At 53.8% G+C, this 14,514-nt stretch overlaps 2 protein-coding genes across 8 annotated transcripts in view; both read left to right on the plus strand.

Moving 5' to 3' along the window:
- The window catches only part of DVL3 (dishevelled segment polarity protein 3), a 33,082-nt gene extending 19,660 nt beyond the window's left edge, over nucleotides 1-13,422 (plus strand). For 2 of the 7 annotated variants that reach the window (XM_064164838.1, XM_064164844.1), the window contains exons 2-16: nucleotides 625-694; nucleotides 4,257-4,378; nucleotides 4,786-4,892; nucleotides 5,456-5,591; nucleotides 5,854-5,947; nucleotides 6,339-6,408; nucleotides 6,695-6,834; nucleotides 7,014-7,090; nucleotides 7,519-7,631; nucleotides 7,947-7,997; nucleotides 8,119-8,268; nucleotides 9,129-9,260; nucleotides 9,518-9,685; nucleotides 10,540-10,752; nucleotides 11,034-13,422. In XM_064164838.1, the coding sequence (XP_064020908.1) occupies nucleotides 625-694; nucleotides 4,257-4,378; nucleotides 4,786-4,892; nucleotides 5,456-5,591; nucleotides 5,854-5,947; nucleotides 6,339-6,408; nucleotides 6,695-6,834; nucleotides 7,014-7,090; nucleotides 7,519-7,631; nucleotides 7,947-7,997; nucleotides 8,119-8,268; nucleotides 9,129-9,260; nucleotides 9,518-9,685; nucleotides 10,540-10,752; nucleotides 11,034-11,458 (2,068 nt within the window). In that variant the 3' untranslated portion in view covers nucleotides 11,459-13,422. The remainder of the gene's footprint in view (nucleotides 1-624; nucleotides 695-4,256; nucleotides 4,379-4,785; nucleotides 4,893-5,455; nucleotides 5,592-5,853; nucleotides 5,948-6,338; nucleotides 6,409-6,694; nucleotides 6,835-7,013; nucleotides 7,091-7,518; nucleotides 7,632-7,946; nucleotides 7,998-8,118; nucleotides 8,269-9,128; nucleotides 9,261-9,517; nucleotides 9,686-10,539; nucleotides 10,753-11,033) is intronic. The other 5 variants (XM_064164842.1, XM_064164839.1, XM_064164841.1 and 2 more) reach the window with 5 other exon arrangements.
- Nucleotides 13,423-13,965: 543 nt separating this feature from the next.
- Nucleotides 13,966-14,514, plus strand: part of AP2M1 (adaptor related protein complex 2 subunit mu 1) — a 28,385-nt gene continuing 27,836 nt past the window's right edge. The window contains exon 1 of the mRNA XM_064165722.1: nucleotides 13,966-14,035. The gene's annotated coding sequence lies outside the window, so the exon portion shown is untranslated. The remainder of the gene's footprint in view (nucleotides 14,036-14,514) is intronic.

The following is a 14,514-nucleotide window of genomic DNA, read 5'->3' on the forward strand; positions in this document are numbered from 1 at the left end:
TTTTCTCCCCAAAGAGAATGGATGTTTTTAACTGTTGGAGGGGAAAAAAAAACCCAAAATATTATTATCAGTACTTCATCTACGATGAAGACTGATAAAAATGTTTGTGTAATGTTGGAACATGACATTGTGGCACAACTATAAAGCTTGAAGTGATGTTGAAATATTATGTACATAATTAAAAAAGCAGCAGTAACATTTGGGAGGCAGCATGTTTAATGCACTTCACTTTCATCTATCAGAAATCTCTGGCATTGGTTATGATTCTTTCAGATCCTTATAAAGAGGTTTAAACTATCTGTTTCTCTAGAAATAAGCAAACTGGTGGAAATATGCATCTGATTGTTTTATTTGGGTTATTTTTAATTGATTAAAAAGCAATTCAAGGGTTGAAATGTCTGTATGCACTTGGGAGGTGTGCCTGTTCTGTCCTTGCCTACTCCTCTCCAGACTGCTAGTCGTGGCTGTGGGCAGTAGGAGGCTGTAAGCTGGCAGCAGAAGGGAGCTGACAGTCCTGTCCTTGCCCCATCTCCAAGCCTGGACTGCCTGTTGCTGGGTGCAGACACTCAGCTTCTCCTCCAGAATCCTGGACCCAGCTCTAACTGCCTCTTCTCCCCTCTCCAGGGTGGTGAAAGAAGAGATCTCAGATGACAATGCCAAGCTTCCCTGCTTCAACGGCCGGGTGGTGTCGTGGGTAAGCAAGCACCTTGCTTTGGTATCTCGCTGCCTGTTTCTGCCCTCTGAAAGCCACCATTTGGTTGCATAGTGCTAAGAAAGGCACAGGGGCAGCTCTCTGCTGCTGGCGTTTGGCTGCTAACGAAGCCAATGAGCTGGATTACCACATTCCAGTCCCTCAGATGGAAAGGGAGCTGCATGGTGTTGGGTCCTCTGTGCAAAGTAAGATGTGGATGCCTCTGTGGAGAGCTCACAGTAGCTGATGCCTGGCAGAACCTGCCCACAGAGTAACCTGTGTGCCCCTATGGCAGGGTCAGCTTTTCAAGGAAAGTCCTGCTCCGGTGACTGGTGCAAAAGGCTTAAGTCACTTTAGTGATGAAGTGGACTGGATTTGACTGCCTTGAAGACTAAAGGTACTGCCTGGGCAGCTGCAAGGCAAGCTTCTCCTTCCATGCCATACCAAGCACATGCTTTGTCCCTTGCCTGCATGCCTCCCTCTGCCCCCAAGGGGACTCTCTTTTTTGAGGAGAGGACAGTGTTTTCACTCTCAGAGCGCTTCATCCCTTTCCCCCTCTGCTGAGCTGCAGTTTATGCTGACTGGAATGCACGGATCTACACCAGGAGCAGAACCAAGGCCCAAGTGTCTTTGTTCAGAGGCCCCCAAACAGCCCTTTAAACAGTGAAAATGCTCAGCAAAGCAGCCTAGGTCAGACCTACTGTTTGTTCTGTCGCTGCACCAAACAGCTGGGCTTCGGTCGAGGGGCCACGAAGAGCCTGTGTTTGGGGAGGGAGGATGAGGGTGATAGGATCAGGCAAACAGGCTGCCAGACTGGCTCCTGCTGGGATGGTGGCCAGGGGAGCTGGGCGCAGGGTGGAGTCCTGCGGGAGGAGAGGGTGTGCCGGCCTCCCACACAAAGAGCCGGCAGCCGGATGCCCACCATCCTCCCTCTAGTGGTTAGACAGCCCTCCGGAAAACAGCCTCTCCAGCTCCTGGCCACCATCCTGCTGCTGCTGCATCTGCCCTGAAACATCTCCCTACCCCTCCCTTTCCAGCTGCCTTTTGTTTTCACCTGCTCTATGGAGAGTCCTGCTCTCTGAGCCCTTTCCATTGCTCTTTTTCCCCTCGATGTGGTTTTCCTTGTCATCCATGCAGCTGCTGGCTTTCCTTGTAGGGGCTGTCTGGCTGCTCAGTGTGAGTGGCACGGATCTAGTACGGCTCCATCTGGTGTGACCAGAGCACCATGCTGCAGCTCTGGTATGCTGGTTCCTCATGGGGAACTTGTGACTGCAGTTAGCACTGCTGCTGGCTCTTGTGCACCAAGGGTGAGGGCACAGCTGATGATCCCTTTTTCCATCTCTGCTGAGAGTCCCTTTGTTCATGGGTGGTTTGTGGGCTGGAGAGGGGACTCTTGCTTTGCTGCTTCTGCAAGACAGACTGGGTTCAGGCTATTTTAGGAACTTGGTACTAATTTCAGCTAGAGGGGAAGACAGGGACTTGGATCCAAGTGAAGATTTCCTGACAGTGCAAGACACAGGAAAAGTGCAGGGTGGTTTTCAAAAGCTTCCCTGGAGGAAATCTCAGCCTCAGGAGTGTCAGAGGAAGGTAACATCAGTTTCCCTGCTGGGAACACCACCTCTCCTTCCCTCCTCACTGCTGTTTGACAGCTGTCTGTGGCTACTTCTCTCTGTCCAGATCTGTTTGCCTGATCTTGTCAAGATTTCCAAGCACAGAGTGCTACATGACTTTTTCCTAGGCAATACTGGCCACTTCTAGCATCTTTTCAACCCTGTGCTCCCAGGCAGTGGCTACCAGAGCAGGGATGTGGCCCTTAGGCAGTGGGTTGTGTCCTGGGAAGACATGTCAAAGGGAAGGTGCCAGGAGAAGAGCTGGGCATGTGCCTGGGGCTTGATGGAGGGAGGGGAGCTGAGAGGAGTGTGAGAGGAGAGAGCAAGTTAGACAGTTGGTGGAGCAGGAGCCGTTGGGCTTGTCTTGGGGCTTGTGGGACAGGCTCTGCAGCTTTTGGCACCTCAGGGTGCTCTCTGCCCTGTCTGCTGCCTTGTCTGCAGCTTTTTTTTCAGTGTTGCTGTTTTACCTTCCCTGTCTGCATCCCTGCCTTGGTTCCCAGTGCCTCCCTGGCCCCACTGCCCTAGTGGGGCCCTATGGGGTCCATCCCCCCATTTACTATGGTTTTCCTAATTCTCAGAGGGGGGCAAGGCACACCTCTGTTGCATCAGTAGTGCTTGGAAGTGCCCAAGACCTTTGTAAAAGGGCTGTGTCTCCAACACCTGGTTTGCCATCTGCTCTTGCCTCCATGAAATAGAGTTTGGGCAGCAGATACCAGCTCCTTTCCAGCCTGTGTTTTGTGCCTCTTCTGTCTTGACCCACAGTGAGTCATCCCTCACCTCTCTTGTGATGATTTGATCTCTGATCTCCATGCCTCCCTGGACTAGCTCCAGGCTGATCCACAGGCTGTATTTTCTGGAGCAGATCAAGGTGCTGGGCCTTGCAGTCCCTCCCTGGCACTGAAAAAGAGCCACCTCCCTCACTTGCTTGTGCCATGCAAGGGACAGGCTTGGGGCTGAAAAGCACATTGGAGGGTCTTTAAAGACAGAAATTGATCCATCTCTAGCCTGGCTCTGGGGACTTGCTCTCTGTCCGAGGAAGGCTTCTTTCTGGACCCTGTCACATTTGCTCTGGGGATCTCTGAATGCCTCCTGCAAATAAAAGACTTCTTGTTTTTCTGCACGACCCTACTGGGATCAGCGCTGGACTGGGAATGATGTGCAGGAAACCACTTTACATTGAGCTTAATTGAGCTCTCCTCTGTTCCATCCCACTGGTGAGTCTGTTCCTCTCTGGAGAGGCTCCACCTCTTTCTCCAAGCCCTGAAATTGGTGGTTTAGGGCCAGAGACACAGATGCAGGTGTGCCTGTGCTGCCCTGTATCTTGGGTGATATAGAGTTCCTGGAGTCTGACCGTTTCTCTGCCAGAGGCTGTGCCCAAGCCAATTAGCTGGGCATAACATGAAGTTTGCCGAGTACATGTGGAAGCTGGAAAAGGAGCATGTTTGAGCCTACTTCAAAGCCAGCCTCAGCCCTGAACTGTGTTTACCCCAGCTCCTGTGGGGTGAGCCCTGCTGAGTCCCACTGCTTGAAGGCAGAGGCATAGAAACTGATGAAATGGAGAAGACAAATGGTTGTAGCTGCCACTTCTGATGTAAGGGCTAAGGGAATCCACTCCTTGCTAGAGGACATGCACCAAATGTTACCTGAGTGTGAAAGTTGTGCGTTGTGGGTGTGCAGATAGTGTCAGAGTGCCCATGCAGGGCTGCCTGTCACCTTAGCTTCACTGCTGAGTCAGGAATTCCCAAGCCACAAATAGCCAGTGTCTAGGAAGGCTTGAAGTGGGAATGTCGCTGTGTGTTTGGCCTGTTCCATACTCACTTCTGGGCATCTGCCGTTGTCCACTCTCAGCAGTGAGATCCTGGGCCAGGCAGGCTTTTGGCCAGCTCATTTGGCCACTCTTGTAAACATTTTCTGAGTGCCTCAGCCATTTCATTCTCTGTCACTTGTCCCTCCAGCTGGTGTCTGCAGAGGGCTCCCATTCAGACGCTGGCTCAGTCTGTGCTGATAACCAAACGGAACTGCCACCCTCCATGGAGCGCACAGGGGGAATTGGAGACTCCAGGCCCCCCTCCTTTCAGTAAGTGACCTGGATGCCCATCCTGAGGGACCCGCAGTGATTTTTATGTAGCTCCAGATCAGGGCTGTGACGCTCATACCCAAACTGGCAAGGATCACCGCCAGAGAGGAGGGTGGGACTGGGGATGGGAGTAAATCTGAAGTGGAGCTGCATTATTCAGCAAGCAAGGGCATGCTGAAAATAGTGCAGGGAAGCTGACAAAGAGTTGGCACATCTTCACCCAGTCCTCTGCCCTGTACCCATAGTCCTCTGCCCTGGACTGTGGTTGTCCTCCACTGCCCCCGCTGCTGTCCCTTGATAAGGAGACAGCTGATGGCTGGAGGCATATGCTGGCCAGCAGGGAGGTAGAGAGAACCTGCTTGAGTCATTCCCTGTTGCACATATTTGTCTCTCTTGTCTCATCACAGCCCTAACACTGGGGGCAGCCGGGAAAATTTGGATAATGAGACAGAGACAGACTCGGTGGTGTCATCGCAAAGGGAACGACCTCGTCGGAAAGATGGGCCCGAGCATGGTGAGCATTGATAATGTGGCAAGAGCTCAGTGGGGTGTGACTGGGGCACAGTGTGGGCACCAGCTCCAGACATGGGCAACTCTGTCTGCACAACCTTCCTGGCTCAGAAAGGCTATTTAATGTTCTGAGGTGTGTTTAAGGCAGGAGCTAAGCCCTGTGTTGCATCAGAGTTTGGTGAGGAGGCCTTTGGTAGCAAAGGAGGTGTCTACTGTAGAAGTCTCAAGAGCAGGAGAAAAAGGCAGCAGTGCTTCAGTCCTTAGTTGAAAAGCAGAGTGTGCTGCCCCTCGGTCTGCTGAGAAACCAGCTGCAACAGTCTTCAACAGCTTTAGCAGCTCTTTTCCTAGTAGCCCATCAGTCTCTTCCTCATCCTCTAGTGGGGGAGAAGAGGTGTGCTACAGAATATTAAGTCTGATTCTAGAGTGGACTCATAGCTGGCCAGCACTAGATGGGGTTGTGTGATGGCCAAATGCATTCTGAAAATGAATGAGAGCCCTGCATAGGGGTAGGAGATGTTTGCCCTATGGCCTGCCTGAGGCATACTGAGACTACTTATCTCTCTGCAGCACCCAGGGTGAATGGTACTGTGAAGGGAGAGCGGCGCCGAGACCTTGGTGGATATGAAAGTTCCTCCACACTCATGAGCAGTGAGCTGGAGACCACCAGCTTCTTCGATTCAGATGAAGATGACTCCACCAGCAGGTAGGAAATCTTAGGTCCTGGAGAAACCTTGGCTTCCCCCTCTCTCTCAGAGAGATGCCTTTTCAGGGCATAGTAATCCTGGGCTACAGGGTCCATGATCAAGCCTGCCTTGGTGTCACATCTTACCCAACAGGTCCCTCTGCTATTGTCTGCCCCCACCCTACATGTTCTGCCCCTGCAATCCTCTGTTTCTTCTGTGGCTCTCTTGCTGCCATAGCCACCACCTGGACAGCAGCAAAGCTGACTCTCATTTTGCCTGTAGGTTTAGTAGTTCAACAGAGCAAAGCAGTGCCTCGCGTCTCATGAGGAGGCACAAGCGACGCCGGCGGAAACAGAAGGCTCCACGCATTGAGCGGGTATGCAGAGGCCATGTGTCTGGGGAGGGCAATGCAGGGCAGGGTGGGCTGCCTGGTAGATCTTTCTACTCAGTGTTCCAGGGCTGATTGAGGATTTGGCTGGGGATAGATGATGTCCAAGTACTGAGACTTCATAATGTGCTGCAAAATTTTCCCAAGCCAATGTAGCCTCAAGATCTGGGACCACAGATCTTGTCCTGGCAGTGGAGAGGTCATAAAGATCGTGGCTTATGCCATCTGACTCTGTAAAGCTCCCAGCATAAGGCTGGATCTGTGGGTGGTAGCTATGGTGCCACAGAGAGTGGCGAGGGGAGCACAAGTGGGGAGGGGGCTGAGGCTGGGAATGTTACTAAGGCACAGAAAGACATCTCATGTTTCACTTATGTTGCAGTCATCGTCCTTCAGCAGCATCACAGACTCCACCATGTCCTTGAACATCATCACAGTCACGCTGAACATGGGTGAGTGGGAGGTGTGCATGGAGCCTGCAGTCCTTTCAGAGCAAGATGGGGCGTTCAAGAGGGAACTGGGGAGGGGAACACCTGCAGAGGGGAGTGAGGAGATGGATTCTGTAGAAAAGTGGTTTGTCTTGAAGCCCTAGTCCTCTCTATATTTGCTGTATATCCTGGGGCATCTCTCTGAGATGGGTACAAGAGACCATGATTAGCATGTAGTTTATCTGAGGTTAGGGCTGTTTGTGTCTGCTGCTTGATGGAGACTTACTCTTTTCTCTTTCCATCCCTGCAGAGAAGTACAACTTCCTGGGCATTTCTATTGTGGGACAGAGCAATGAGCGCGGGGATGGAGGCATTTACATTGGCTCTATCATGAAGGGTGGCGCTGTGGCAGCCGATGGCAGGATTGAGCCAGGAGACATGCTCTTGCAGGTACTTCACACCCACGTACCTCCATCTTTGGGCTTGGGAAAGCATTAAGACCCAGAAGCCTCCCTGGCTAAAGCCAGGAAGCTGTGCTTGAGAGAGGGAAGCTGAGTCACTGCTGAGCTGAGTGGGGAGCTCTGCCTCTGTTCAGATCTCTGGGACTTATCTCTTTGTATTGTTTGCAGGTAAATGATATCAACTTTGAGAACATGAGCAATGATGATGCTGTGCGGGTGCTGAGGGAGATCGTGCACAAGCCGGGGTAGGTACTTGGGTTGTTCCTTATCTCCATGGGCTGCTGTACAGAATATGTTTGGGGCGTGGGAGTTTTATCTTCAGCCACTTCTGCCTGTGGATCTGCACAAGCTCAAAACATTTGTATCTTTTTATTCTGGTCTTGCTTTGATTTCTGGATTTTTGTGCCCAAAGCAAGAGCTACAGGCAACAGAATGGTGATTAATTGGGGTCCATGCCCCCTTTTGTGGGGATGCTGTGTCATTAGGGTCATCAGCAATCCTTAGCAGAGTCGAACTGGTTTTTTTTTTTCCATGATACTAAGGAAATCCATACATGGAGATGGATAAGGACATTTTATTAGCAGCTTGTCCCTTTCTCTTGGGAGAGATCCAGCGTACAGTATTTGCCCATCACACAGGAGCTTGTGTTCTAACTGTTACCCTTTTGTTGCAGGCCCATTACCCTGACGGTGGCCAAGTGCTGGGACCCCAGCCCTCGGGGCTGCTTCTCGTTACCCAGGAGTAAGTGGATAGCTGACCCACCCTTAACGCTGGTGCCCAGCTCATGTGAGAGCCCTGCCTTAAGCACTTACTTGGTTGTTGTCTTGTTCCTTCCCTGTGTGTGTGACTCCATGTGACACTGAATTGGGGGTTGATGAGGTTTCAGCTCTCCCCTTAGGAGGCTGCTTTGTCCTATTCTTAGGCCAAAATGCCCATAAGCCCAGCCCTCCTTCCCACATCACGCTGGGGACGCGTTTTACTGGGGCAGGGAGGTCACTTGCTCGGGGCGCCAGAGGAAAGAGAAACCCCTCCTTGAGCTATAGGGGGATCTCTCCCTCTGCACCTCTCTTGCTGACCATCCCTCTCTTCTTTCTCTCCCAGTTGCTCCCCAGCGGATCTGGGCTGGGCCTGACTCTCCATGCTCCGATCCGGGTGAGTCCCGGCAGATGTTGGGGATGGAATGGGCTGTGCTGAGTCCCTGTCCCTCCCCAGAGGTTCATTTGATGAGTGGATGATTTTTTTCAGCTACTGACCAACCCTTTCTTCCATGCAGGTGAGCCCATCCGGCCCATCGACCCGGCAGCCTGGGTGTCTCACACGGCAGCGATGACTGGCACCTACCCAGCGTACGGTATGAGTCCATCCATGAGCACAATCACTTCCACCAGCTCCTCCATCACCAGCTCCATCCCAGAGACCGAACGTAAGTCCCTGTGCCTCTGTGCTCACCAACTGCACAGCTTTCTCACCTTCACTGTGCAGTAAAGGGAGCAATACATCTGCCTGGGGACAGCTGGGAGGGGCACTAGGGGGAGGGACTAGAAAGGGGCAGAGGACTGTCAGGGGACTAGGAAGGAGGCAGGCAGCTCACTCAGCCGGTGCTTGGCTCTGTGGGAGTTCTGCCTGGGTGAATTAATATCAGTTTTGAGCCTTCTGTGTAAGGACAGTGGAAGAGTCTGGGTGCAATCCAGGAGCTGTGGCAGATGTAGAGGAAAGGCTCAGATCAGTCAGGGCTTACTGGCTGAGAATGCCAGACCAGAGGGAGTCAGCTTGTCCCTGGAGCCATTGCTCTCCCAGGGGGTGGCTAGGGCAGGATGGAAGAGGCAGCTGGGAATGAAGAGCCTTGCAGTGAGACCAGAGTTCTGCTGAGCACAAGGCTCTTTTGGTTGCTTTCTGAAGGTTTGGAGTGATTCTGTTATGCAGAGCCTTGAAGCAAGGGTCTGAAGAGCTCAAACAGGGCAAAAAGCCAGGAGTTTGTTGTCAGTTTGAGAGTACTAGAGAATTCTCTGCCAGGCTTAGTTGGCAGCTTTTGGATCTCAGCTGCTTGGGACTGACTGGAAGGAAGGAGATGCTAGCCTGGGTTTTGCACAAGAGGAAGTGGCTGATGTGTAGAGGATAACCATCAGAAGCCTAGAGGGGGGATTACACAGCATGCTGCCCAAGGCTGTCTGTGATGTATTGTTCCCTGGCCCATTTTTCTTGTTCGTGATGCTTCCATGTGGCCTTATTGTCTTTTTTGTTGTCTCTCATCTTTGCCTTCCTTTCCCTTCGTCCATACCACAGGCCTCGATGACTTTCACCTGTCCATCCACAGTGACATGGCCACGATTGTCAAAGCCATGGCCTCACCAGAGTCAGGCCTGGAGGTGCGTGACCGTATGTGGCTGAAGATCACCATCCCCAATGCCTTCATTGGTAAGAGACTATGCTGCCTGTAGCAGAGGCAGGGACTGCAGAACCTGTGGCCTGTTTTAACCAAGCAGATGCCCGAGGGAGCATCTCAGTTACTTTAACTGTTGACCAGGCCAAAGTCACAAACTGAACTTTTGGCTGGGCAGTCCCTTTTCTCCTTTTGACCCACTTTGCCTTGGCTTCAGTGTGACCCACTGTCACACTCAGGGGCTACTGTTTTCCTCTCTCTTGCTGTATTTAACTCTGATGTTTGGTGGCAGGTTCTGATGTGGTGGACTGGCTCTATCACCATGTGGAAGGCTTCACAGACCGTCGTGAGTCCCGCAAATATGCCAGCAACCTGCTGAAGGCTGGCTACATCCGGCACACTGTGAACAAGATCACCTTCTCAGAGCAGTGCTATTACATCTTTGGAGACCTCTGTGGAAGTACGGCACTTAGCGTGGATGGGACGGAGAGGATGGAGGGGTTGAGATCTTGTAGAGCCCTGCTAAAACCATAGGGACATAGCTATGGTCATTGCCATTGGGTTGGGATCCTCATTCCACAGATGCTGTTAGACAGTGATGAAGACTATCCCAGCTCCCTTGTGTTGCTTAAGTGACGAAGCTGAAAGCATCATTTACAGTGTCACAGCCATAGTGGAGTCTTAATCTTTACTGTCTCCAGGCTCTGAACTTCCAGTGCTGGCAAGGGAGTAATGCTTAGACAGCTGGGTCCTAGTGGCAGGATGAGGGCTAATGGCTTTAAGCTGGAAGAAGGCAGATTTAGGCTGGATATTAGGAAGAAATTCTGTACAGTGATAGTGCTGAGACGTGGAACAGATTGCCGAGGGAAACTGTGGATGCCACCTCTCTGGAAGTGCTCAAGACCCGGTTGGACAGGTCCTTAAGCAACCTGGTCTAGTGGAAGGTGTTCTGCCCATGACAGGGAGGTTGGAAATAGATGATCTTTAAGGTGTTTTCCAACCCAAACCCTTCTATGATTCAAATAAGAGGGATGGAGGAAGTAATTGGCAGGGTGAGCTGTGGTTCTAATATGTTCCTTTTCCATCCAGTTGGTATCTGTATTGAAGTGCCAGCTTGGACTCACACAGCCTGGCTGTTGTCCATCCAGGAAGCACAAAATGATTGCATTGACTCTGAGGGAGAGTGCCAGCTGCTTGTATCTCCTTGTGTACATGCCATGTGTACCCTGTCCATCAGTAGGGGTGGATGGGGAGCTTCTTCATTAAATGTTGTCCTTCTGCTTGGAGTAACCTCCTTGCTCTGTTTTCTTGCAGATATGGCTAATCTTTCCCTTCATGATCATGATGGCTCCAGTGGTGCCTCAGATCAGGACACTTTGGCTCCACTCCCTCACCCAGGAGCTGCACCCTGGCCTATGGCTTTCCCATATCAGTATCCACCACCTCATCCATACAACCCCCACCCTGGCTTCCCTGACCCAAGCTACAGTTACGGAGGAGGCAGTGCAGGCAGCCAGCACAGTGAAGGTGAGTGAAAAGGATTAAAATACGCCCACAGGCAGCAGATGCCCCACTTGGTATGGGGAGTCAGCAGGAAAAACTGCTTAGGCAAAGCCTGATGTGCATGGAGAGCTAAGGCAAAAGCCATCTCAGAAGGGCTGTGGGACATGGAGTTGAAAGGAGGCTGAGAGCACAGACGGTGGTGGATGGCTGTGCTGCAGCATGCTTTGGTCCTCTTGGCTGGAGGAGTGTCCTTTCTTCCTGTCTTGTCTGAGCTCTCACCTGACCTTACCTTGTGCGCTTTGCAGGGAGCCGGAGCAGTGGTTCCAATCGCAGTGGCAGTGAGAGGAGGAAGGAGAGAGAGAAGACCGGAGAGTCCAAGTCAGGTGGCAGCGGGAGCGAGTCGGACCACACCACGAGAAGCAGCATGCGGCGTGAGCGCGCTGCCAGCGAGCGCTCGGTGCCAGCCAGCCAGCACAGCCAGCGTAGCCAGCACTCTCTGGCTCACAGCATCCGCAGCCACCACAGCCAGCAGTCATATGGGCCGCCCGGCCTCCCCCCTCTCTTCAGCCCCCCCATGTTGCTGATGCCTCCACCACCTTCAGCCATGGGCCCCCCTGGGGCACCGCCAGGCCGTGACCTGGCCTCTGTGCCCCCTGAACTGACAGCCAGTAGACAGTCCTTCCGAATGGCCATGGGCAACCCCAGTGAGTTCTTTGTGGATGTAATGTGAAGCGCCCGTCCCTTGTCTGTCTGCTGCCCCTCCTTTCCCTCTCCAACCCCATCGTTTGTCTCCTAGGACCAGCCCTGGCTTCAACCCCTTGGTTTTTTTGGGTTTTGTTTTTTGTTTTTTCTTTTTTTTGGGATTGTTTTTTTTTTTCGTTTTGGTTTTTTTTTTTTTTTTTTTTTTGGTCTTGATAACGAAAAGAAAAAAAAAGGGAAAAAATAAATGGAACTAAACTTTGATTCTAATCCCTCCTCGAGCAGGGTGGGCAGGCCTGGCAGGCCTGCTGGATGCTGCCAGCCCGTCCTGCCACCAGACTTGTGTATTGCCGATGGTAGTTCCCTCCTGCCGTTCTCTCTAACCCCATTAATCCGCACCCGTCCCAGCGCCCTGTGCTGCTTGCCCGTGTGTTGCTGCTGCCTCTGTCCTTCCACTCTAAACGTCTTTTCTTTCTTTTCACCCTTTTGTGTTTCTTCTATCAAGCAGCAAAGAATTACGGGGTGTTTGACTTTCTCTGAGCCTGCCGCCTGTGGGGGGGAGAGCTGGAGCATGGCGTGGCCCGACAGGAGGACACGGAGCTCCAAGGGCGCTGGGCACGCATGGCGCTGAAGATGGTGCTTCTTTCCTCCCCCTTGTGGAAGACACCCTGCCCTTACCGCAGCCCTGAGAGGGGAGCAGGGACCAGCCTTATATATATACATTTTAAATCCTATTATAGTTGCCTTTTGGCTAGTGCATGAATGTTCCAGGGCTTCAGTGCCTCTTGGGAGTGGAGAGATGCTGGCAGTTACCTCTTGTCTCCCTCCTCTTGCCCACATATTGGGCCAGGTCCAAGCCTGGCACTGCCCTGTGGCAGGACCTTCCTTCACCTTGCCTGGGCCACAAATCTCGAGGCTGGACCTGTACCTCCACATTCAGCCCAGAGCAGTGGTAGGTGCCTGTGCACAGCCTCGTGTGACTTGAGGCCCTGCATCTGCCCTTGGGTACTCTGGGGAAATTATAGCGCAGTTTTGCTCCTATTGTCCCACTCGTTGCCCTTCTGCCTGTGACATACTGCTGCTTGTCCCCTTTGTAGGGGGTTGTCCCATGCCTGGGGCTTGTGATGGCAGCTGTGGCCTTCTCCCTCTGCCGTCATGCTGCTGCTCAGCAATGTGATGACATCAAGGGCCTGGACCAAGTTAGAAGGTGAGGGAGGGACACAACTTTGATGTTCTGAGGAAACATGGATGTCCCCTGTATTTACAGTGGGCCTGAGTCTGCCTCTCCTGCCCAGTACTGCTGGCCTGGCTGCCCAGAGGGGTGAGCTGCTGGGTTGCTCCTGCGTCCTCAAACAGCAGCTTTCTGAAGTGGGAGTCCACATCTTGAACTATGGCTTCAGGACTTGGTGCTTGAATATGTGCCAGAGCAGTTGCCTCTCTGCTCTGTCACTCCCTGCCCTTTTTCCTTCCTCTTCTGGGTACTCTTAAGACATGCCTGAGGCTCGGGGCAGCCCCCTTCCCTGTGCCCAGGGCCAAACACGGTACAGTACAGACATGTTCAACTTTGCTTCCCTTGGTGCTGGCACCCTGGTGCCCTCTCATGCTGTGCCATGGCTTTTTCTGCAAGCATTGCTTCCTTTTGTCTTTCTTATGTTTGCAGTTTTTATACGCTGGAGATGAAATGTATTTTGCTCCTTGGGGACCTGCATTGCCTCTGCAACCCCTCTGCCAGCTCTTACGTGCCATCAATTCAGCTTCCCCTGACTCCCTAAAGCTTCTCCTTTGCCTGCTGGGGTCAGCCTCCCCAGTGCCTGCTCTTTGCCCTCCTGTCCCCTCATTTCATCACTGGCAAGCTGCTGCCTGTCCCCTCTCCTGATGCCACCCAGCAGCCTCCCTCCGGCCACTGCTCCCACCCTTTCCCTTCCCCTGCCTGCTGGGTTTTATAAAAACAAAACCAATCTCCTTGTTTTTATTTATAAACATAGTTTTATTGGACTCCCGCATTGTGTTGGTATTTTTTTCCCAGCCTCCTTTTTCCATCCTGCCTTTTGCTCTGCAGTGCGACCCCAGCGCGTCGAGAGCTCCGTGTTTTGCTGCTGCAGCCTGACCCTAGGCGGGGCCTCCCGCAGCCGCCTCATGCAAAGCGGGTTCTCTGCCCTCTCCGGGTCTCTGGTTTCCAGCGGGCATATCGTGGGGAGCATCGGGCCCGATAGCGGGCGCGCCAAATGGTGCGGCGAGGCGGGGGAGCCCGTGGGAGCCAGCAGCCGCGGGGAGGGTCTCTGCGTGGTGCGCAGCAGGCTCCCAGCTCGGGCACACCCAGCCGATCTCCCGGCGATGCCTGCCCGGGCGGCGGAGGAGAGCGGGACCCCTCTCCCGCCCGAACCACAGCTCCCAGCGCCCCTCGCGGCCCGCGCCCGCAGCGCTCGGCAGTCCCCGCGCGGCCCCGCCCCTGCCGCTCCGCCCCCCGTGGCGCATGCGCAGAGGCGGCGGGGCGCGGGCGGGGCATGCGCGGCGGCGGCTCTGCAGTGATAGGGGGGGCGCGGAGGGAAGGGGGGGCGGCGGCCGCCATCTTGGGCGCTGGGCAGCGAGCGGCGGCGGGCGGCGGCAGGTGAGGCGCCCCGGGCTGTCCGCTGGCTCCCGCGGCAGGGCGTGCGGCACCGCTCTTCTGCCTGGGCGGTGGCTTGCGGTGCGGCTCTCCGTGCGCCCGCGCCTGGGTGATGGCCGAGCTGCTGTGAGTGGTAGCTCGCTTGGCTCTCGCCGGGGGTGGGGGTCCGTGGGCCTACCCTGCGGGGCGCGGTGCGGCCTTGACAGGTTGGGAGGGAGGGCGGTCCTGCGGGGCGAGGCTCCTTCTCGGCTGCCCTTGAAGGAGGAACGTAGGGGTGCGTCGTGGAGCAAGTCTGCTCCTTCGGGAGGGTCTTCCTCAGCTCCCTGTGAGGGGGGACCCCAGCCCTGCCGGGTCTGGCCCTTTTTCTGGGGCGTTGGTTGGGGTTGAGGGGTTTTATTAGTTGCTTCTGTTAATTAGTTGTCTGCCTGAAGTAGCTGGGGTAGCAGCCCTGCGGTGCTTAACTGGGTAAGGGTGGGGACAAA

Source organism: Pogoniulus pusillus, chromosome 26 (genome assembly GCF_015220805.1).
Source record: "Pogoniulus pusillus isolate bPogPus1 chromosome 26, bPogPus1.pri, whole genome shotgun sequence".
NCBI lineage: Eukaryota > Metazoa > Chordata > Aves > Piciformes > Lybiidae > Pogoniulus > Pogoniulus pusillus.